Raw genomic sequence first — 24,632 nt, 5'->3', positions numbered from 1 at the left:
TTACTCCCATGGACAGATTCCCATGAGGAAGAGGGAGAACGAACCCCCACCTTTCTCCCATGGACAGATTCCCATGAGGAAGAGGGAGAACGAACCCCCACCTTACTCCCATGGACAGATTCCCATGAGGAAGAGGGAGAACGAACCCCCACCTTACTCCCATGGACAGATTCCCATGAGGAAAAGGGAGAACGAACCCCCACCTTACTCCCATGGACAGATTCCCATGAGGAAAAGGGAGAACGAACCCCCACCTTACTCCCATGGACAGATTCCCATGAGGAAAAGGGAGAACGAACCCCCACCTTACTCCCATGGACAGATTCCCATGAGGAAGAGGGAGAACAAACCCCCACCTTACTCCCATGGACAGATTCCCATGAGGAAGAGGGAGAATAAACCCCCACCTTACTCCCATGGACAGATTCCCATGAGGAAGAGGGAGAACGAACCCCCACCTTACTCCCATGGACAGATTCCCATGAGGAAGAGGGAGAACGAACCCCCACCTTACTCCCATGGACTGATTCCCATGAGGAAGAGGGAGAACGAACCCCCACCTTACTCCCATGGACAGATTCCCATGATGAAGAGGGAGAACGAACCCCCACCTTACTCCCATGGACAGATTCCCATGAGGAAAAGGGAGAACGAACCCCCACCTTACTCCCATGGACAGATTCCCATGAGGAAAAGGGAGAACGAACCCCCACCTTACTCCCATGGACAGATTCCCATGAGGAAAAGGGAGAACGAACCCCCACCTTACTCCCATGGACAGATTCCCATGAGGAAAAGGGAGAACGAACCCCCACCTTACTCCCATGGACAGATTCCCATGAGGAAGAGGGAGAACGAACCCCCACCTTACTCCCATGGACAGATTCCCATGAGGAAAAGGGAGAACGAACCCCCACCTTACTCCCATGGACAGATTCCCATGAGGAAAAGGGAGAACGAACCCCCACCTTACTCCCATGGACAGATTCCCATGAGGAAGAGGGAGAACGAACCCCCACCTTACTCCCATGGACAGATTCCCATGAGGAAAAGGGAGAACGAACCCCCACCTTACTCCCATGGACAGATTCCCATGAGGAAAAGGGAGAACGAACCCCCACCTTACTCCCATGGACAGATTCCCATGAGGAAAAGGGAGAACGAACCCCCACCTTACTCCCATGGACAGATTCCTATGAGGAAGAGGGAGAACGAACCCCCACCTTACTCCCATGGACAGATTCCCATGAGGAAAAGGGAGAACGAACCCCCACCTGTGATCTGTTTCTGTGGGCTCATATCTCAGGCTCTCCTGTAGGTTGCGAGCTATCGCCTCATCTTGTCTTTCTTGCTCTTGTACATATTCTTCCTGTGCTCGTTCATACTCCTCTTGTATCTGTTGTGTTAATAGTTTACTTCTTCTTTCTAGTTGATTTATACCAAGTCTACCACTTTCTTCCTCTTCTTCAGATTCTTCACCAAGACTGTCCCCTATTTGAGATATGAGCCCACAGAAACAGATCGCAGAGTACTCAGAGAAGGGGCAAAGAAGAAAGCAGGACACTATAGTCCCGAATAAACAATGTCCAATCCTGATTAAAGGAAATCAAGAACACTACATACCATGGGCTACGCAGGACCTGGAAGGGTTGGTTGCCCGGTTGCCGGACCTCCATGAGGGAGCTGGAAAGTGGATCAGGACCTTTGAATAATTTACAATGGGGAAATTGCTGGCGGTGGGCGACATAAGGGCATTGTTGGCATGGGTAACGAGCGTGCAGAGAATGGGAGAAATCATGCAGGAGGGAGGAATCAACGGCACAGAGTGGGAAGTGAACGAACCCCCATGGTAACTGGAAACAAGCTGAACAAGGAAAGGAAATCCAGAGAAGGTTGGCCCAGTTGCAGCTGGAAGAACTGACCAAGGGAAAGAAGAAAGTCCAGGCCTCGGTAACCACTCCTGTGCCCGAGATTGGAACAATGGCTGCTGTTTCCCCAGGAGGGACGCAACCGTCAACCCCCGGGCGGGCCCAAGTGCCTGCCCCATTGCCAGTAGCAAATGTGTATGCACAGCCCCAGAATTGGAATGGTGGGAATAGACAACAGAAAAACATGGTGGATCAAGGGAGAGGGCCCAGGAACCCGCGGGGGTCGCCTGGTGTGTGTTGGGGTTGCTACCAACCAGGACACACCAGACGTGAATGTCCCACAAACCCATGGCAGGATCGGACTGGGGATAACACCTACAATAGGCGTCCACCAACAAACAACAGCTCCGGTGGCTGGCGGCCACCTGCTGGTGGAAACCATAATGGCTGGGGCCCTACTGGGGGATGGCAGGGCAGCCAAAACCCACCCCCGGGCCCTGTGAACCCATGGTCAGGACCCAATCAGACGTACTAGGGGTGCCCAGAGAATCCTAAAGGGGAGGGTCAGTTCCCAATTCTAACCACAAGAGCTGACCAAGAACCTGTGTTGCAGGTTCAAATAGAGAATAAAGACATACCCATGATGATATATACTGGAGCCACTTACACATGTGTGAGTTCAAATTATGCCTCTCATCTCCCCATGTCTGGTAAATATGCCAAAACAATAGGATTCTCGGGAAATACGCAGCTAATTCCAATGACCGCTCCAGTTCATCTTACTGCCAATGGTAAATCAGCCACAATCCCAATACTGGTATCAGATCAAACACCAGTTAATCTTTTAGGAAGAGATGCCCTATGCAAAATGGGTATACAAATTAAATGTTCCCCCGACGGGGTGATAATAGAAAAAATAGGACTACAATTACCAGTGGTAAGCACAGGAGTCATGGCCAACGTATATTGGTTAGGAGGAATTGAGACAGATGTAGACAGAACAGCGAGGAGATGGGGTAAATTTATTCAGGCCCAAATACCTAAAGCCGTTAGAGCAAAAGCTGAATATCACTGCACAATGCAATTTGACCCTCATCAGGACCCATTATTAGAACAGCTCTGGGTTATGGGGGCAAATGGTAGGAAAGCACCAATTATGTCCCAATATATAATCATTGGAGAACAGGGAGCAGCCATGGATGTGATGGACGAAGATGGATCTGAATTTGTACAAAAATGGTTCAATGTTTCTGACTCTATCCCTCACATCACATTGCTGGTGAATCAAGGTTTCACATCAAAAGATCCAGGACCCATGATGAGGAAAGCTAAAAAGACAATATGGGACAAAACAGACAATCCATTGATCTTCCATTCCGAAGATAAAGCATTTATCAAGATAGTAACCACTACAATGATGATTGGCGATTCTAGGGAGATAGAGGTCAGTGCAGGCCAACAAGTAGTGTTAGGTGAAGGGATAGGGCTACTTAGGGAGCTTAGAGAAGAAATGGAAAAAAACCATACCATCAGAAGTATGGTCACAACATGACACCGACGTGGGGCTTGTCAAATCAGCAAGTCCGATCAACATAAAAGTAAAACCAGACGCCAAACTCCCCTGGAAAGCCCAGTATCCTATGAAGCCTGAAGCTGAAGAAGGAATAAATTCAACAATTGAAGGATTGATCAAGACAGGAGTATTGATTGAGATGCCAAGTGTTTGCAATACACCTTTGCTACCTGTGCTTAAAGCCGATGGTAAAAAATGGAGATTGGTACATGACTTAAGGGCTATTAATGATATAGCACAAGATTGTCCAGCGGAAGTTCCCAATCCTCACACGCTGTTGACTAACGTTCCCCCAGATGCCAAATACTTCACCGTGATTGATCTATGTGGAGCATTTTTTAGTGTCCCCCTGGCGGAGGAATGTAGGTACTTGTTTGCATTTAGGTACAGAGGAAAAACTCTGTCTTACTCTCGTCTCCCCCAAGGATTTAAAAATAGCCCGCACTTGTTCAATCAAATATTGAGAGCAGATCTAGAAGAATTAATGCTTGACGGCACTCTGATCCAATATGTAGATGACCTGTTAATCTGTGCCTCCACAGTAGAACAGTGCCACTCAGACTCACTAAAAGTACTGCAGCGGTTAGCAGACGGAGGACACAAGGTCTCTAAAACAAAATGACAGTACTGTCAACCCCAGGTTGAGTACTTAGGCAGAACAATAGCCCATGGAACCAAAGCCATAGCTCCAGGACAGCTAGAGGGAATTAGCAAAGCACCATTACCACAAACGGTAGCGCAAATGATGACCTTTTTAGGAATGACAGGACTTAACCTGACTGGACAAAGGAGTATGTAGTCAAGACAGCTCCTCTGAGAGAAATAATGAAGGAAGCAGGACAGCTTAATCTAAGAGCACCGCTGGAGTGGAACGCGGATGCTGTAGTTGCGTTTGAAACACTTAAAAAAGAGATGCAGACAGCACCGGCCCTAGCGGCCCCCGACTACACTAAACCATTTTTGTTATACGTAGCAAATAGGTGTGACAACTGTGCGGCTGCTATTCTCATGCAGGAAACATGTAGTGGTAGGAAGAAACAGCCTATTGCGTGCTACAGTACTAAATTAGATCCAGTAGCCCAAGGCTACCCACCCTGTTATCAGGGATTGGCAGCCTTGCATTAAAGATTTGCCTATCCACAGGGCTTAACTGGGTAGATGCTTTGCCGCTTGCACTAATGAGCAGTCGCATGGAAACTAACAGAAACACGCACTTGTCACCGCATGAAATGCTTACGGGTCGACCCATGCCTGTGCCATCACTAGGGGGACTGTACAAAGGTCCCTCTTTAGACATACTAGAAACAGAACTAAAATCATATGTAAAGCACCTAACCAAGATACATGAAGTTATATATTCACAGGAGAAAAAGAAGGAACCGGAGTAGAGACCAGAGGGGCCACGCCAGGTAATACCAGGGGACCTGGTCTACATTCGGGTGTTCCGGAGAAAGTGGGATCAACCAAGGAGAGAAGGACCCTACGAGGTGGCCGAAGCAACATCAACAGCCGTCCAGGTGAAAGGAAGCAAGACGTGGTATCATCTCAACCACTGCACCAGAGTCCCAACAGAAAGGAAGAAACAACCGGATAGAAAAGAGGATGCTGATACACCAAACGGGGACGCGACAGGAGAAGAAGCAGCGGAAGAAATTGTGGCTCCAAAAGGAAGCCAGGAAGCTAACAGGCCAAGTGGAAGCCAAGAAACAACTGATACACCACCAACTGCTCTCAGAAGAAGTAAACGAAGAAACAGGGCGGGAGAAGAAACCTGCCAACCAACAATATTCAAACCTGTGGGACCAGAGACTCCAAGGGGAGGGGGGGAACGATATGCCTGATACTCCTGGTGATATGCCTGCTGTGGCAGATATCTATGGCGAAAGCCCAATACAATGGGACCCAGAAGTACACCCCAGAGAATGGGAACAATTCTTCCCTGGAATTAATGACTACCCAGATGGGGAGCCAGGTGGGTCAGAGGAGGGAGATCCACAAGCTAAAGAAGGAAATACCCCTACAGGAGCCACTGAAGAAGGAAATATCCCAACAGAAGCTACTGAAGGAGAGACGAGCCCAACAGGAGCTGCCGAAGGAGAAACTACTCAAACAGCAGGAGGAGAAACTTCCCAATGGAGAAAAGAGGGAGACGTTCCACGGGCCAAAGGGCAAGGGACTTTTCCCACAATTGACTTCTCGACACTCACCCGGTCCCCTTGATGAACAATTGAATAGGAAAAAAAGAGAGGAACCTGCCGAACAACCGGGTAGGACAAACAAGGTTAGCATTCCAGTCCCACCTCAGATCATAACGGAAACAGGAGAACAAAGATCGGTCACGATATACAGGGTAAAACCCCTACCTGATGTCGCGTACTGTGGATGGACTCATCATCAGACGAAGGGAGAAGTGATTTGGGATCCGAAAGGATGTGACTTAACAATAACCAAAGAAGAAAATGAATGGGTGCTCAGCATAAATAACATTGAACCCGTTGAAGGAGAAGAATTTATAGTTGAACTGGCACGTACAGGACTGACTGAAGGGAGCAGTTCAACCACCATGAAAATCGAATTCACACCGGCACCCAATCTAGAGGTGCTTACAACGACTAGAACCACGACGACTGTGGCAGCTGCTGTACACACCACAGTGGTCACCACCAGAGTACCAACTACTACTCTGGGTGAAAAATCCACTATACCTACAACAAAACCAAAAGCATCAGAAACAGCAGGGTTCTTTACTGACATTTGGAACTTGTTGACAAAACCCAACAGTCCACCTCAAGAGAACGACGCGGATGAAACAGCAAATATGTTAGAACCAGAACCGCTCAAGGACAAAACATTGGAAGAAGCGGTAAAGAATGATTAGTATAAATGGGCTAGGTATACGGCGGACAGACATTGAATGGACGATTGTATCTTGTGCAGCAAATCACCCTTGTCTGAAGTGTTAATAGTACCTGAACCTGCATCATTTGACAGTTGTGCTAATTGGAAAAATGCTAATTGTAAACCGGGAAAGTACCATATTCCTTTGTGACATTGAATGCAGAATGGCCTTGGGTAGTACTAGGGGTAAAACTATGTTAAATTAGACTGTACTGGCTAATAAGGAATGTGCTGCATACAACATTAAAACTGATTTAACTAGACCTCACATAGAAAAAAGTACTGTGGTTAAGGGAAAATATTAATGTTTCTATAACTATGGTATTGGTGGGATTAACGTAGGAAACACAACTGTTAAATGTGACACTATCTGGGTGTTAGAGATTGCGGGGATTAGCAAATTTGATGAGAAAGGATTAATTACCAATAGGAGGGGTTCATGTGGCCACATCACTCAGGTTGCACCGTCTCTTACTATGTTAAAAACCCAAGATAGAGGTATTGCTGATAGCTTTTGGATGTGTGGGAAAAACAAACTTCTGAATGTTCTTCCTGAAGAATGGACTGGATTATGTGCTTTAGTCAGAGCAGTCCAACAGGTTACCGTCATCAAAACACCACAGGAGGAACATGTTAAAACTAGAACTAGGAGGGAGTACGAACCAGATCCTAGAGTGTACCTTGATTCAATTGGACAACCCAGAGGTGTGCCCAACGAGTTTAAGGCCAGAGATGAGATTAAATCTGGATTTGAATCTATATTTTTGTGGGTAACACCCAATAAGAACTTAGAGTGGATTAATTATATATACTATAACCAACAAAGATGTATTAATTATACTGACTCTGCCTTGACAGCCTTAGGAGAACAGGTAAAGGCCACAAGCCAGATGACATGGCAGAATAGGGAAGCTCTCAACTGGCTTTTGGCAGAGAAAGGGGGAGTTTGTGTAATGTATGGAGATGCTTGTTGTACTTTTATTCCCAACAACACTGCACCTAATGGAACATTTTCCCTAGCTATGAATAAACTTAAAGGCTTAAGAGCAGAAGTAAAGGTGAATGCGGGGTTTGATTCTCATGTCTGGGATTGGTTGGACCTGGCTTTGGGAAAATGGGGTGCTATGTTTACTAGGCTGGCCATTATGATGGGTGGAGGTCTAGTAGCATTGGGCATTGTATTTTGCTGTGTGGTGCCTTTGGTTAAATCACTTGTGGTCAAAACCACTGTTAAAAACAGATGGCAGTACATGGAGCAGACCCTAGACATAAGAGGGGGGTCAAGAAAGAAGTTTAAGGAACATATACTGGATCCACCTCTCATAATCAATCCTGTCCCTGGTAACCCTGGACATTATACGGACAAGTATGGAAAACCTTGCAATGCTGTTGGAGGACCCCTTGATTGACCTTTTGGTAATCCTAACTGTCGTCATGGGGTAATTCTTGGGGGAGGTTATGAGTGCCATGATTGGCGTCCTGGTGGGTTTCCTGTGTATGCCAAAGACCCTGATTCAGATGAGATAGTGCTTGTCCATGTACACAAAAAATGTCTGCAACCCAGGCGTTGCAAGTGGTGCTCCCAAGAGGACAATGATGGACATTACCATCATCCTGAACCCTTATTATGTGCAATGTGTCAAAGAGAGGATTGCCCTATATGTGGAAATAAGGAATGTGCCCCTATGATGTAAATTCTGGTATGACTTTGAACAAACCTTAAGTGTATGTCGTATTTTATGTTTGTTTTATGGTTTTCATACATATATAAATGTATGCATTTTCTTTTAAATTTAAGCCAGTTTTGCCTTCCTAAAATGAGGATAATTTATTACACGCTAGGTAACAGAAGGTATTCCGGTTACAAGTGTCTACGGACCATGCCCTTAATCTTCTAGCAGTAATGAGTGATGTATGCTTAATTTCTGTTAGAAAGGGGTCCGCGAGGAAGAATCGTGTCAATTTGGAATGTTGTCTGTAACTTTTATTTTTGCTCACTCAGGCCTTGTTCAGATTCATAGTAAGAATATTAACTTTAATTAGGTCTATTATGTTTATTATTCTTTTAAATTCTTGTTATATTCTATACTCTACATAACTGAGATAACCTCAGACAAGGCTATGTACTACGTGCTCATGCTTCTTCATAGTATACTAATTTGTTATGTGTATCCTCATTTACTATTTTAAGCCTGACTGGATCTTTTACTCCTACCCATGTTTGAGATGTTTGGTCCAGTATATGATTATGTTTTATCTGTTCACATTTCGTTCAACACACTTACTATTCTATGTATCTATTATTTTGCTTCCATCCTTATTGTCTCTAGTTTAATCAGGTTTGATGTGGGACTAATTAGTCCCAGAGGAGGGATTTATGTGGGAGACTGCTGAGGGAAAGAAATATAAATACATTAGCTAGCGAAAGAGGAGACTGGCAGCTGGCCCTGAGTGGAGATAACAGGTGGCCATACATCCCCAAGTAGGAACCACGCAACGGCCAGGCAAGCTGAATGTATGGCCATGACTAAATATATGCCAAGCGTAAGCATGCAAAGCATGCCTTATTTTCATATCCATATGAGGAGAATCTAGCCACCAAAATGTTAGAGCTAAAAGCAGATGAGGGCGTTATCCAGCCACTACTATGTTAGAGCTAAAAGCAGATGAGGGCGTTATCCATTGGGTTGAAAGAAAATGGTGGCAGAACGCATGGTTTTACTTCATTTACATAAAGGGTGGACCTATGTATTGTATGTGCATAAAAGCAGAGCCGGGGCCTAAGGAAGGGAGTCGTTGTTCCGCGGACCGGCTCGGCTTTACTACTCTGTATTAAAGACTATATTAAATTTACAAGTTCTTGTAAGAAGTGTTATTCTTAAGACAATTTTCCACCACACTAGCAGGCTGGTTAAGTTAGCATTAGCCTAGCTAACATCTCCGACCATGCGTTCACTGAGCTACTCTCCTGCTAAAGAAGAGGACATCACAGTAAAACAAGAAGTAGAGGGTGAGGCCGTTACTGTGAAAGAAGAAAAAGACGCGTTCAGAGTGAAAGAGGAGGAGGATGTCACAGTAAAAGAAGAGGAGGATGCAGTTTATGGAGTGAAAGAGGAAGAGGGGGAGATGACTGTTACATCGATAGAGGAGGAAACTGGACATCTGGGCCCGGTTTCCCAAACGCAACTTAAGGCATCCAATGGTTCTAACGGTGAACTTAGCCATAAGATGGTTTTGAGAAACCGTTCCCCGATTAACACTAGTAAGTACTGTCTTAACAGAGGCACAAACTCTGCAGTTGTTGAACTGATGTTTGGTGTTAAAGGGGAAATATAAAATTTCTACATCCATATTTGGACTTTTAAATGATTTATATATAGCCATTGATTCTTGAAGAATATAACACATGCCTCATGAGCTTAGTTTACCCCATCAGATCCCCAAATAAGCTTTTTTTTACTCCAACATCTAGAAACAATGTAAATCAACACTGTACAGCCTCAACATGGTTAAAACTGTAATGTTGATATCATGGATGGTCAGTCATTGCATCCATAGGTCTGTCTATGCATTTGAAAGTAGTTACATTTCTCCAAACCCATCATCTTATTACCAAAACAGTGTTTGAACCGCAGATTGGTTGAGTGATTGCTGTGTGAGTTTTTTTAAACAGCAACAAAATGGCTGCCTAGAGACTTGGTTTGGTAAACAGCTGAGGGATGGGGGAAGGAGAAATGTAATCACTCTCAAATTGAAAGAGAAAGCTATTGTAGCAACCTTCAGGCTATCCCCTGAATTCACTACACTATGAATACAAAGACTGGCTGTTCATGATGTCATAATGATAGTTTAACCAGGTTTCTAGGCTAAATAGTATATTCTAGAATTCATCCATGATGTCATAATGATAGTTTAACCAGGTTTCTAGGCTTTATAGTATATTCTAGAATTCATCCATGATGTCATAATGATAGTTTAACCAGGTTTCTAGACTATATAGTATATTCTAGAATTACCAGTGTAGATTTCCTGTGGGGGTCAAATTATTACAGCTGTTGATAAGTCATTGTATAATATTCAGACAATTTTTTCATGCCATTACATAAAAGGCGAAACATTCCTAGATTCAATAACATTCATGAATTGGTTTGAAACCTTTGTTTTAAACCCTTCTCAAAGTTGGTGCCTTGACGGATTTGTGAAAGACGGTTTGTCAAAAAACACTTATTTAAATGTTACCTTTATTTAACCTGTCTGGGCAACGTGGGACATTTGCGTCCCACCCTAGTCAACAGCCAGTGGAATCATGTCGCGCAAAATACAAATACCTCATAAATGCTATCACTTCAATTTCTCAAATATATGACTATTTTACACCATTTTATAGATACACCTCTCCTGAATCGAACCACGTTGTCCAATTTCAAAAAGGCTTTACAGCAAAAGCAAAACAGATTATGTTAGGAGAGTACCCTGCCAAAAATAATCACACTGCCATTTTCAAAGCAACTAGCATGCATCACAAATACCCCAAAACACAGCTAAATGCAGCGCTAACCTTTGACAATCTTCATCAGATGACACTCCTAGGACATCATGTTACACAATATATGCATTTTTTGTTCGATAAAGTTCATATTTATATATAAAAACAGCATTTTACATCGGCGCGTGACGTTCAGAAAATATTTTCCCTCAAATGCTTCCGGTGAATCAAATATAATATTGTCATTCAAAGAATTATAGATTAACATCTCGTGAATGCAACCGCATTGCCAGATTTAAAAGTAACTTTACTGGGAAATCACACTTTGCAATAAACGAGGTGCTATGCTCAGAAAAATAGGCTAGGCGATACAGGTTAGCGCCATCTTGGAACCATCTAAAATCAAATATACTATTGTAAATATTCACTTACCTTTGATTATCTTCATCAGAAGGCACTTCCAGGAATCCCAGGTCCACAACAAATGTAGTTTTGTTAGAAAAAGTTGTTAATTTATGTCCCAATAGCTCCTTCTTGTTAGCGCGTTCCGAAGGCTACTCATAATTTACGAAGCGCGCGCGGACTTGTCCTCACGAATGTGCAAAAAAAAATGTATTTACGTTCGTTCAAACATGTCAAACGTTGTATAACATAAATCTTTAGGGCCTTTTTCAATCAGAACTTCAAAAATATTCAAGGCGGACGATTGCATTGTCTTACTAAACGTTTCAGAGCGAGAGAGTACCCACGGGCACGCGCATCATAGTAGTAATGGCCCTCCCTCTATGACAAACTTTCCAGGCCTCTCGTTCGGTCAGTTTTTACCGGAGAAGACTCAAACCACTTTGTAAAGACTGTTGACATCTAGTGGAAGCCTTAGGAAGTGCTAAATGAATCCTAACTCACGGTGTGTTTCATAGGCAAAGGGTTGAAAGTGATTCCACAAATCAGATTTCCACTTCCTGTTAGGGTTTGTCTCAGGGTTTTGACTGCCATATGAGTTCTGTTATACTCACAGACACCATTCAAACAGTTTTAGAAACTTCAGTGTTTTCTATCCAAATCTACTAATTATCTGCATATTCTTGTTTGTGGGTAAGAGTAGTAACCAGTTTAAATCGGGTACGTTTTTTATCCGGCCGTGAAAATACTGCCCCCTATCCCCAACAAGTTAACTGGGCAAGTCAGTTAAGAACAAATTCTTATTTCCAATGATGGCCTACCCCGGACAACGCTGGGCCAATTGTGCACCACCCTATGGGACTCCCAATCACGGCCGGTTGTGATACAGCCTGTAGTGACACCTCAAGCACTGAGATGCAGTGTCTTAGACCGCTGTGCCACTCGGGAGCCCCAAAATCATGTTCTAGTGCTGTCCCCAACTAAAATACATCTTGGTCAACCAAGAGTCATCTGTTCTTTCTACAAATCGCCCCATGTGTTTTTATAAAATCAACTATATGTACGTAACTTGTCTGATGCTGTAAGCATGCTGTTTGATTAAATAATTACAGATACACAAGTTACTCGAGGGAGCCAGTCACCAATTTAACCAAGAAAAACTCTTCCCTCCTCCTCCCCCCGCTGCTGCTGGACTTCGTAAATTCTGCCGTTTTGCTCCTGAAGTTTTTTTCAGTAATTGACTACACCAGAGGTCGTAAAACTTTTCCATTTAGAGTGACAATGTATCTTACCATTTCTACCGATTTGCGTGCCAGTTAGGATTTTCATATGCATATTTTACTGGAACAGTTTAATTTAATTCATAATAGTATCTCAAAATCATTGTCTGTGATTAATCTACATTCTATCTAAATCTAAATGAAAATTATACAAATCTAAAAGTAACTTTTATTGCCATTGCCAACTATGTAAAAATAAACTTGAAACATTGTATCAACTATCAATTGGGTCCTCCGAAACTTGTGATAGCAAGCTTGCAACATTGTATAAAATATTCTCGGCCCTCAGTTTCCCGGCGCCAGTGAGTTCAGGACAGACACAGCTGTCGGCTATTTGTGCAAAGGAAAAGAAGTAATCAGGTATTTTATGACATTTCCACTGGATCAGAGCATAACATTTTTCCCTTTCATGCCGAGTGGAAATATTTTACGAAAATACTTAGAGGAACTATTGTCGTACGCAATTGATTTTGATTAGACTTTGTTTACTTGCTGTTTGAGGTGAAGGAAAAATTACTTTGAGAAGCTCCACAACTCATTAGTGGTGGTGCATTAAGACAATCAGAAATACTATCAGACATCCCCAAATGGGCACATTTATAGGCCTACATTTGCGTGCAGGCCAGGTAGACTAGTCCTACTTCTATATGCGTAATTAGGTGTGCGTCCTTACTCAACATTGACAGGAGTGTTTCAAGCAAAGACAATTAATAAATTGCGAGGTCGGATCTGGGTGGTCTGCCAGGGGCCGTTTCATTTAGTGTCCGTTTGGGTCGGCATGGGAATTGATTGTCTATAGTATGTTGTACCGAAGTTGACCGAATGAAAGGGAACAGTAGTTATAGTCATAACGTTACGCTTGTCATATGATGAACTTCAACTTAAATACTGGATCTTGCTGTCGGACAGTTTTTTTTAAATTCTGAAATGCACTCGAATTACGTATCATTTAGTGGCTCCTTATGTTATGCTGGGAAAACAGTTTTCGTGGGCACAGAAATACTGAATAATTTCAGAGTTTGCTAAATCCAATGGTTTTTAACTGAGATTCATCTTGTAATCCAATGGCGTGTTGTAAATGTTATGTTTTTTTCGTCTTTTTTAAAATATATTGCAATATATTTCAATCTTTTTTTTCCATTTTTAAATTAAATACACCTTCCGGCAACCCGCCTCACCCATTATAATACGGATCTGCTATTTTTTAGGCCTTATAGCTAGAACCTCCATCAGCAGCTAACCAGCTAATTAGCTGGCAGCTATTTAGTCATTGTTAACCACTGCTAGATGTCTTTACCTTTTTAGCTCAGATACCAGCCGCTTTTAGCCTGGATAATACCTGCCAGTCTGCACAGCGCGATATCAACCCTGAGCATATCGAACTGTTTTTCTCCACTACATCACCGTATTCCTGCCGTAAGCTCTGGACCATTACACCGGATAATCGCAGCTAGCTAGCTGCTACCGAGTGACCTAGCCTCAAGCTAGCCTTGAGCCAGGCCCATCTCCCGGCCTGCTCAGTGGACCCTAGGATCACTCAGCTACACAGCTGACGCCTCCCGGACTCTTCACTAAGACGACTAGAAGCCACTACATCACCGGATTCCTGCTGTAAGCTCTGGACCTTTGCACCAGAGTGGCTATAGTGGCTAACGCCCTTGTCCCGAAGCTAGCACCAGTTAGCCTCGAGCCGGGTGTATCTCCCGGCTAGCAAACAAAATTACTCCAGCTACAATACCTCTTTTGCCAATTGGCCTGGACCCTTTGTCGACACAGAGCCCCGCCGATCCATCACGACTGGTCTGTCGACGCAATTCCGTCTGATGTGCCTTCAACTGGCCTTTGCCAGATGTCGGTGATGCCCTTGTCCCGAAGCTAGCACCAGTTAGCCTCGAGCCAGGCGCATCTCCCGGCTAGCGTAGTAATGACTACCTAACGGCTTCCCTGGTTCATATATTCCTGTTCACTGGACCCTATGATCACTTGGCTACATAGCTGATGCCTGCTGGACTGTTCATTAATCACGGTACTCTGTTTTGTTTATCTGTTGGCCCCAGCCTCGAACTCAGGCCCTGTGTGTAGTTAACTGACCCTCTGCCCATTCATCACCACTTTACCTGTTGTTGTTGTCTTACCCGTTGTTGTCTTAGCTAGCTCTCCCAATCAACACCTGTGATTGCTTTTTGCCTCGCTTTATGTCTCTCTAATGTCAATATGCCTTGTATACTGTTGTTTAGGGTAGTTATCATTGTTTTATTTTACTGCGGAGCCCCTAGTCCCACTGAACATGCCTCAGAGAACTCTTTTGTCCCACCTCCCACACATGCGGTGACCTCACCTAGCATAACTGGTGCCTCCAGAGATGCAACCTCTCTTATCGTCACTCAACGCCTAGGTTTACCTCCACTGTACCCGCACCCTACCATACCCCTGTCTGTACATTAGGCCTTGAATCTATACTACCCAGCATTCTGCTCCTTTTATTTTCTGTTCACAACGCACTAGATGAGCAGTTCTGATAGCCTTTAGCCGTACCCTCATCCTACTCCTCTGTTCCTCGGGTGATGTAGAGGTTAACCCAGGCCCTGTGTGTCCCCAGGCGCTCTCATTTGTTGACTTCTGTAACCGTAAAAGCCTTGGTTTCATGCATGTTAACATCAGAAGCCTTGTTTGTTTGACTCACTGCTTTAGCACACTCCGCCAACCTTGATGTCCTTGCCGTGTCTGAATCCTGCCTTTGGAAGGCCACCAAAATTCTGAAATTTCCATCCCCAACTACAACATTTTCCGTCAAGATAGAACTGCCAAAGGGGGAGGAGTTGCAATCTACTGCAGAGATGGCTTGCAAAGTTCTGTCATACTTTCCAGGTCTATGCCCAAACAGTTCGAGCTTCTAATTTTAAAAATGAATCTCTCCAGAAACAAGTCTCTCACTGTTGCCAGCTGTTATAGACCCACCTCAGCTCCCAGCTGTGCCCTGGACACCATATGTGAATCGATTGCCCCCCATCTATCTTCAGAGTTTGTTCTGTTAGGTGACCTAAACTGGGATATGCTTAACACCCCGGCCGTCCTACAATCCAAGCTAGATGGGCACCCTCATAGATATTATCCTGACCAACTTGCCCTCCAAATACACCTCTGCTGTTTTCAATCAGGATCTCAGCGATCACTGCCTCATTGCCTGCATCTGTTATGTGTTCGTGGTCAAACGACCACCCCTCATCACTGTTAAACACTCCTGCGAGCAGGCCTTTCTAATCGACCTTGCCCGGGTATCCTGGAAGGACATTGACCTCATCCCATCAGTATAGGATGCCTGGTTGTTCTTTAAAAGAAATTTCCTAAATAAGGATTTTCTTAAATTAGCATGCCCCTTTAAAAAATGTATAACTAAGAACAGATATAGCCCTTGGTTCACTCCAGACCTGACTGCCCTCGACCATTACAAAAACATCCTCTGGCGTACTGCACTAGCATCGAATAGTCTCCGCGATATGCAACTTTTCAGAGAAGTCCGGAACCAATACACACAGTCAGTTAGGAAAGCAAAGGCTTTTTCAAATAGAAATGTGCATCCCGTAGCTCTAACTCCAAAAAAATTTGGGACACTGTAAAGTCCATGGAGACTAAGAGCACCTCCTCCCAGCTGCCAATCTGCAGTGAGGCTAGGAAACACTGTCACCACCGATAAATCCACAATAATGGAGAATTTCAATAAGCTTTTCTCTACGGCTGGAGATGCTTTCCTCCTGGCTACCCCAACCCCGGTCAACAGCTCCGCACCCCCCGAAGCTACTTGCCCAAGCCTCCCCAGCTTCTCCTTCATCAAAATCCAGATAGGTGATGTTCTGAAAGAGCTGTAAAACCTGGACCCGTACAAATCAGCTGGGCTAGACAAGCTGGACCCTCTTTCTAAAATTATCTGCCGCCATTGTTGCAACCCCTATTACTAGACTGTTCAACCTTTCTTTCGTATAGTTCGAGATTCCTAAAAATCAGAAAGCTTCCGTGGTCAACCCCCTCTTCAAAGGGGGTGACACTCTAGACCCAAACTGTTACAGACCTATATCCATCCTGTCCTGCCTTTCTAAAGTCTTCGAAAGCCAAGTTAATAAACAGATCACTGATTATTTCGAATCCCACCGTACCTTCTCCGCTGTGCAATCCGGTTTCCGAACTGATCATTGTTGCACCTCATCCACGCTCAAGGTACTAAACGATATCATAACCGCGATCGTTAAAGGACAGTACTGTGCAGCCGTCTTCATTGACCTGGCCTGTTGTCCGAACCTCTGGCAGTCTCTATGGGGGTACCACAGGATTCAAATCTCGGGCCGACTCTTTTCTCTGCATATATCAGCGATGTCGCTCTTGCTGCGGGTGATTCCTTGATTCACCTCTCCGCAGACGACACCATTCTGTATACATCTGGCCCTTCTTTGGAGACTGTGTTAACCTCTTGCTTCGAGATAGGATCCCGTTAACGGGATTGTTTGACAAAATAGCATGGCATGAAATTTTAAAACAACAAAATTCTAATAATTTCAATTTTTTAAAACATACAACTATTTTACACCATTTTAAAGATACACTTCTCGTTAATGCAACCACATTGTTCGATTTCAAAAAGGCTTTACAGCGAAAGCAATACATTACATTATGATAGGACACCACCAAAACAAGAAAAGCCACACAGCCATTTTCCTAGCAAGGAGATGCGTCACAAAAACCCGAAATACAGCTAAAATTAAGCACTAACCTTTGACGATCTTCATCAGATGACACTCATAGGACATCATGTTACAAAATACATGTATGTTTTGTTCGATCAAGTTCAGATTTATATCCAAAAACAGCATTTTACATTGGCCCGTGATGTTCAGAAAATGTTCACACACAATGTGCACACATATTACAGAAATACTCGTCATAAACGTTGACAAATTACATAACAATTATTTAAAGAATTATAGATATACTACTTTTAATGCAACCGCTGTGTCAGATTTCAAAACAACTTTACGGGGAAAGCACATTGTTCAATATTCTGAGTACAGAGCTCAGCCATCAAAGCAAGCTATACAGTTACCCGCCAAGTCATGGCATCTGCAAAACTCCAAAATAGTGTTATAAATCTTTCCTTAGAAAATAAAGGAAAGCCGCACACTCTAAGAGCTCAGATGCAAAAATGTAATAACCAACGTTTCGACAGCGAAGCTGTCTTCATCAGGGTATCATCAAACACTGCGAGATGAGTCATTTATATAGTGTCAAGAGACACACAGGTGTTTGTAATCATGGCCAAGTATGGCCTAATATCATTGGTTAACTCAAATATTTAAAAAATGGCATACAAAGAACATACAAAAAGACAAACAAATGGATAGCATACGATCATAGCATTTGTAGTCTAAAATGTATCTAACAAACAATTACAATGGCAAAATCACAATTATCACAAGAATGGCTTCAGATCAAAGTCTATGTTGAGACCGAAGGGAGCAAGGGTCTTTAAATTAAATCTTTCCTTACCTTTGCTGATCTTTGGCAGAATGCACTCGAAGGATTCCCACTTCCACAAGAAATGTTCATTTGTTCGATAAAGTCCATAATTTATGTCCAAATACCTCCGTTTTGTTGGCGCGTCCAGAACACTATTCCAAAGGCACGAGACGGGGGCGCACATAAATAGACGAAAAGCTCAAAAGTTCCATTACAGTTTGTAGAAACATGTCAAACGATGTTTACAATCAATCTTTGGGGTATTTTTAATGTAAAAATGCGATAATTTTCCAACCGGACAATAGCGTATTCATTCCAGAAGGAAAAGAAGGAAAGGCGCGCCTCACCAAGTCCCATGTCCTCAGACAGGCCACTCATTGACTGAGCTCCTGTTTTCTGTCTAGTAACAGGAGAAGGATGAAACCCCCCTGCAGGCCCCCCTGTGGCTCAGTTGGTAGAGCATGGTGTTTGCAATGCCAGCATGGTGTGTGCAACGCCAGGGTTGTGGGTTCGATTCCCACGGGGGGCCAGTACAAAACAAATGTATGTATTCACTACTGTAAGTCGCTCTGGATAAGAGCGTCTGCTAAATGACTAAAATGTAAATGTAAATTTAAACCAGTTTCTAAAGACTGTTGACAGCCAATGGAAGCCTTAGGAAGTGCAACATGACCCCTTAGACACTGTAGTTTTGATAGGAATTCAAAAGAAAAACTACAATTCTCAGATTTCCCACCTCCTGTTTGAATTTTTCTCAGGATTTAGTAGATACAGTATGTAGATACAGTACGAGTTCTGTTATACTCACAGACATCATTCAAACAGTTTTAGAAACTTCAGAGTGTTTTCTATCCAAATCTACTAATAGTATGCATATCCTACCTTCTGAGTCTGAGTAGGAGGCAGTTTAATTTGGGTACGTTTTTCATCCGAACGTGAAAATACTGCCCCCTATCCCTAAGAGGTTTTAACAAACCTCCAAACGAGCTTCAATGCAATACAGCACTCTTTTGGTGGCCTCCAACTGCTATTAAATGCTAGTAAAACAAAATGCATGCTCTTCAACCGATCACTGCCCGTACCAACCCGCCCGACTAGCATCACTACTCTGGACGGTTCTGACCTAGAATATGTGGACAACTACAAATACCTAGGTGTCTGGTTAGACTGTAAACTCTCCTTCCAGACTCATATTAAGCATCTCCAATCCAAAATTAAATCTAGAATCGGCTTCCTATTTCACAACAAACCCTCCTTCACTCACACTGCCAAACATACCCTCGTAAAACTGACTATACTACCCATCCTTGACTTCGGTGATGTCAGTTTCAAAATAGCCTCCAACACTCCAATCAGCAAACTGGATGCAGTCTATCACAGTGCCAACCGTTTTGTCACCAAAGCCCCATATAGCACCCACCACTGCGACCTGTATGCTCTCGTCGGCTGGCCCTCGCTACATATTCGTCGCCAAACCCACTGGCTCCAGGTCATCTACAAGTCTTTGCTAAGGTCGCCTTAACTCAGCTCACTGGTCACCATAGCAACACCCATCCATAGCACGCACTCCAGGAGGTATATCTCACTGGTCATCCCCAAAGCCAACACCTATTTTGGCTGACTTTCCTTCCAGTTCTCTGCTGCCAATCACTGGAACGAATTGCAAAAATTGCTGACTTTGGAGACTTATATCTCCCTCACTAACTTTAAGCATCAGCTATCTGAGCAGCTTACCGATCGCTGCAGCTGTACACAGCCCATCTGTAAATAGCCCATCCAACTGCCTACCTCATCCCCATGTTTTTATATACTTCTTTTGCTCTTTTCCACCCCAGTATCTCTACTTGCACATCATCATCTGCACATCCATCACTCCAGTGTTAATTTGCTACATTGTAATTACTCTGCTACTATGGCCTATTTATTGCCTTACCTCCTTACTCCATTTGCACACACTGTATATAGATTTTTCTGTTGTGTTATTGACTGTACATTTGTTTATCCCACGTGTAACTCTGTGTTTGTGTCGAACTGCTTTGCTTTATCTTGGCCAGGTCACAGTTGTAAATGAGAACTTGTTCTCAACTGGCCTACCTGGTTAAGTAAATAACTAAAATCTTAACTTTATTGACAACACCCAAATGGATACTGTCATTAACGCGGTTCTTCAATAATTACACATAATTCTTAATGCTTTAGCAAACATATTAAACAGGACATTCAAATATCCTTACAATTATAATCCAAGGTAGTGTGAAATGTACTCATAAGCAACCTGGAAATGGAGGTTACTCCCCTGAGTTTTCCCCCATTCACATTCAGAATACATTGTGAAAAACTAAAATCTTTGCTCACCATTTTTGCTCCAGGCAGATATAGTACATCCATAACTATCGCTTTCCTCATTAGCAGGGAGGAGTTTCTGCAATCAAATTGCCCTCGTGCTGCAATTTTAGCAAATACAGAAAGGGGCCTATATTGGAGACCAAAAGTTGTCTGGCACACTGCTTAGAGTTTCAACAACATTAATATCTTATTTCTAGCCTACAATCATCGATGTTACTACTAATGTGAAAACAAGACAAAATATGACTATTCTTGCTCATTTTAAGGCAAATGTCAAATTTTTACATTCATTACAGACGTCAATTGTTGTATAACATCATGGCTACGCTGTTGGCATCACCTTTTACAGTGGATTACCGCTGTTGTGGGCCTTTAAATCATCTGTATGACTTTGTTGTTCACACAGGAGAGATACTTCACTACCGTGGATCCTCTGGGGAGCCTCAACAACCTCATGATGCTGACAAGGCAGAGAAGAGTCTCTCCACATTAGAACACCTCAAGAAACACCCACAGAGATCCACAGGGAAGAGAACTCACTGCTGCTCTGACTGTGGGAAGAGGTTTGTTTCTCCAGGACATTTAAAATCACACGAGAGAATACACACGGGGGAGAAACCTTATAGCTGTGCTCAATGTGGGAAGAGATGCACCCAGTCAACAGACCTTAAAAAACATGAGAGAATACATACAGGAGAGAAACCTTATAGGTGTGATCATTGTGGGAAGAGTTTTGTTCATTCTGGGAAGCTGACTGTACACAGGAGAATACACACAGAGAAGCCTTATACCTGTGATCAGTGTGGGAAGACATTTGTTCAATCTCACCAGCTGACATTACACCAGAGAATACACACAGGAGAGAATCCCTATTGCTGTGATCAATGTGGGAAGAGTTTTACAAGATCTTGCGAACTGACATTACACCAGAGAATACACACAGGAGAGAAATCGTATAGCTGTGATCAATGTGGGAAGAGTTTTGCTGCATCTAGCAATCTGACTGTACACCAGAGAACACACACAGGAGAGAAACCTTATAGCTGTGGTCAATGTGGGAAGACATTTGTTCAATCTCACCAGCTGACATTACACCAGAGAACACACACAGGAGAGAAACCTTTTAGCTGTGATCAATGTGGGAAACGTTTTGCTTCATCTAGCAATCTGACTCTACACCAGAGAATACACACAGGAGAGAAACCCTTTAGCTGTGATCAATGTGGAAAGCGTTTTGCTGCATCTAGCAATCTGACTCTACACCAGAGAATACACACAGGAGAGAAACCCTATTGCTGTGATCAATGTGGGAAGAGTTTTACAAGATCTAGCAAACTGACATTACACCAGAGAATACACACAGGAGAGAAACCTTTTAGCTGTGATCAATGTGGGAAGAGTTTTGCTGCATCTAGCAATCTGACTCTTCACCAGAGAATACACACAGGAGAGAAATCTTATAGCTGTGATCAATGTGGGAAGAGTTTTGGTCGATTTGGGCAGCTGACTGTACACCAGCGAACACACACAGGAGAGAAATCTTATAGCTGTGATCAATGTGGGAAGACATTTGTTCAATCTCGCCAGCTGACATTACACCAGAGAACACACACAGGAGAGAAACCTTTTATCTGTGATCAATGTGGGAAGAGTTTTGCTGCATCTAGCAATCTGACTCTACACCAGAGAATACACACAGGAGAGAAACCCTATAGCTGTGATCAATGTGGGAAGAGTTTTGGTCAATTTGGGCAGCTGACTGTACACCAGAGAATACACACAGGAGAGAAGCCTTATAGCTGTGATCAATGTGGGAAGAGTTTTGCTGCATCTAGCAATCTGACTCTACACCAGAGAATACACACAGGAGAGAAACCTTATAGCTGTGATCAATGTGGGAAGAGTTTTACAGAATCTGGCAGTCTGACAAGACACCAGAGAATACACACAGGAGAGAAGCCTTATAGCTGTGATCAATGTGGGAAGAGTTTTTCTGCATCTAGCAATCTGACTCAACACCAGAGAATACACACAGGAGAGAAACCCTATAGCTGTGATCAATGTGGGAAGAGTTTTGGTCAATTTGGGCAGCTGACTGTACACCAGAGAATACACACAGGAGAGAAGCCTTATAGCTGTGATCAATGTGGGAAGAGTTTTGCTGTATCTAGCAATCTGACTCTACACCAGAGAATACACACAGGAGAGAAACCTTATAGCTGTGATCAATGTGGGAAGAGTTTTACAGAATCTGGCAATCTGACAAGACACCAGAGAATACACACAGGAGAGAAGCCTTATAGCTGTGATCAATGTGGGAAGAGTTTTTCTGCATCTAGCAATCTGACTCAACACCAGAGAATACACACAGGAGAGAAACCCTATTGCTGTGATCAATGTGGGAAGAGTTTTATAAGATCTAGCAAACTGACATTACACCAGAGACTACACACAGGAGAGAAACCTTTTAGCTGTGATCAATGTGGGAAGAGTTTTGTTCATTCTGGGAGTCTGACTGTACACAGGAGAGAAACCCTATTGCTGTGATCAATGTGGGAAGAGTTTTATAAGATCTAGCAAACTGACATTACACCAGAGAATACACACAGGGGAGAAGCCTTATACATGTGATCAGTGTGGGAAGAGTTTTGCTGCATCTAGCAATCTGACTCTACACCAGAGAATACACACAGGAGAGAAACCTTATAGCTGTGATCAATGTGGGAAGAGTTTTGTTCATTCTGGGAATCTGACTGTACACAAGAGAACACATAGAGGAGAGAAACCTGCCCAGAGATAATCTGATAAAAGATCTCTGATCAAATATCAGAAAATACATGGAGTTGTTTCATGATATCAATAAATAAACTTCACAATGTAGAATGTTAACACATTGTAGTAGGACAATGTAGACACCTAAACGTTTGCCCCTTCATCAATTGATTTCAACATGATATGGATATTAGCCTTGGGGAAAATCCAGGCTCTGAAAGGGTTGTTACACTTACCACGTTGGTGACCCACTTGAATCAAAATGCAACACTTCAAAATGTATCTGGCTGTTTTCTACCAGTTGTCCTCTAACCAGGGATGTACACATTATTCCCAGATTCCGTGTGGTTTTTGAGCTGTTAGTTTTAACAGGACGTGCAACTTCATCTCCCTCCTGTCACACAAATGATTTTAGCATGATATCGATGAATAAGTGTTGTGTTCCTTTGTTTAGCGACCCCTAAATTTAAATGCGTCACTCCAAAATGTAGCTGACTGTCTTCTGCAGGTTGTCCTCTAATCAGTGAGGTAAAATATATCTCCCATTTCCATGTGTTTTTTAGTTGTGTTAGTTTCAACAGCACCTACAACCTGATTTCCCCCCTGACTATATCAGTGATTTATTGCTACTTGTCAAAACAAGTGTTTTTGGTGCTTGTGCAGTTTATAAGAAGCTTGTTTAATAAAAATACAAGTAATATGATTATTGTGGCAGATGTTTGTGTATATAGCACATGTTATGTTTAGGTTTTCAATACATCACAAACTGTTTCTGCATTTTGGTTTTTGATTTGGACAGCCCACCAGACATTATTTCCTAAAGGACTTAATGATGAAATGCCTATGTATTTTATGTTGTGATTCTAAACTTGAATTGTTTTCCTATTTAAGATAATTCTGATGCTTTTCGTACGATATACCCAATGAAAACTTGTCCTCAGTGTGGTTTTATTTAATGCGTCTTATTTATACACTGTAGTGTTTGTGAAATGCTTGTTATGTTTGGTAGCACTTATTTATTTGTCCTTTGCCTCCAACCCCTTTCCATGCATGGAAAATATCCCACCTAGCAAAATGTAATTGAAAAGATATTGAAAATAAGACTATGCCCAACATCCAATACACATTCAGTTTTAGTTGAAAGTGAAAGTTGAGAAGATGTCGTTTTTTCATTGACTTGAAAACAACTTAAATTCAACTTACTTGCAGCCTATACACATGGACGCAGTATAATAAATTGGTCTATAATCAATTGTATTAACAATCCTACATCACTCCAGCATTTATTGACAACATCCAAGTGCTAATTGTCTTTATTCCACTACTGAAGAAGCAGGACTCAAATCACCTCATATTTCAAACATTCAGCCTGACAAAAGATACATGTTTTATTATTTTATGCCTCACCATTAAGTTAATTATTGCCAATACATATTAACAAAGGGGTGTACATTTGGTTTGATATTTCATATTTACAATTAATGTAGCATTTAGTAATCAAT

At 42.9% G+C, this 24,632-nt stretch overlaps 1 protein-coding gene across 1 annotated transcript; it reads left to right on the top strand.

Annotated features, from left to right (window-relative positions):
• The first annotated feature begins 5,317 nt into the window (after positions 1-5,317).
• Positions 5,318-24,043, top strand: LOC145876071 (uncharacterized). The gene is made up of 4 exons (XM_082971844.1): positions 5,318-5,609; positions 20,765-21,698; positions 22,035-22,790; positions 22,945-24,043. Exons 1-4 carry the CDS (start codon positions 5,318-5,320, stop codon positions 23,156-23,158), a joined length of 2,196 nt encoding a protein of 731 aa, XP_082827970.1. The 3' UTR covers positions 23,159-24,043.
• Positions 24,044-24,632: the final 589 nt, after the last annotated feature.

This window comes from Salmo salar, unplaced genomic scaffold (assembly GCF_965601325.2).
Source record: "Salmo salar unplaced genomic scaffold, fSalSal1 ptg000432l, whole genome shotgun sequence".
Taxonomy (NCBI): domain Eukaryota; kingdom Metazoa; phylum Chordata; class Actinopteri; order Salmoniformes; family Salmonidae; genus Salmo; species Salmo salar.
This window is presented reverse-complemented; position numbering and strand designations above follow the sequence as displayed.

Excerpts from the sequence above, each read along its gene's own strand:
- LOC145876071 (XM_082971844.1), top strand. The coding sequence starts at position 5,318 with ATGGCGAAAGCCCAATACAATGGGACCCAGAAGTACACCCCAGAGAAT. Across the intron at positions 21,699-22,034 it reads ACAAGATCTAGCAAACTGAC|TCTACACCAGAGAATACACA; the intron begins ATTACACCAGAG and ends TAGCAATCTGAC. Across the intron at positions 22,791-22,944 it reads ATAAGATCTAGCAAACTGAC|ATTACACCAGAGAATACACA; the intron begins ATTACACCAGAG and ends TAGCAAACTGAC.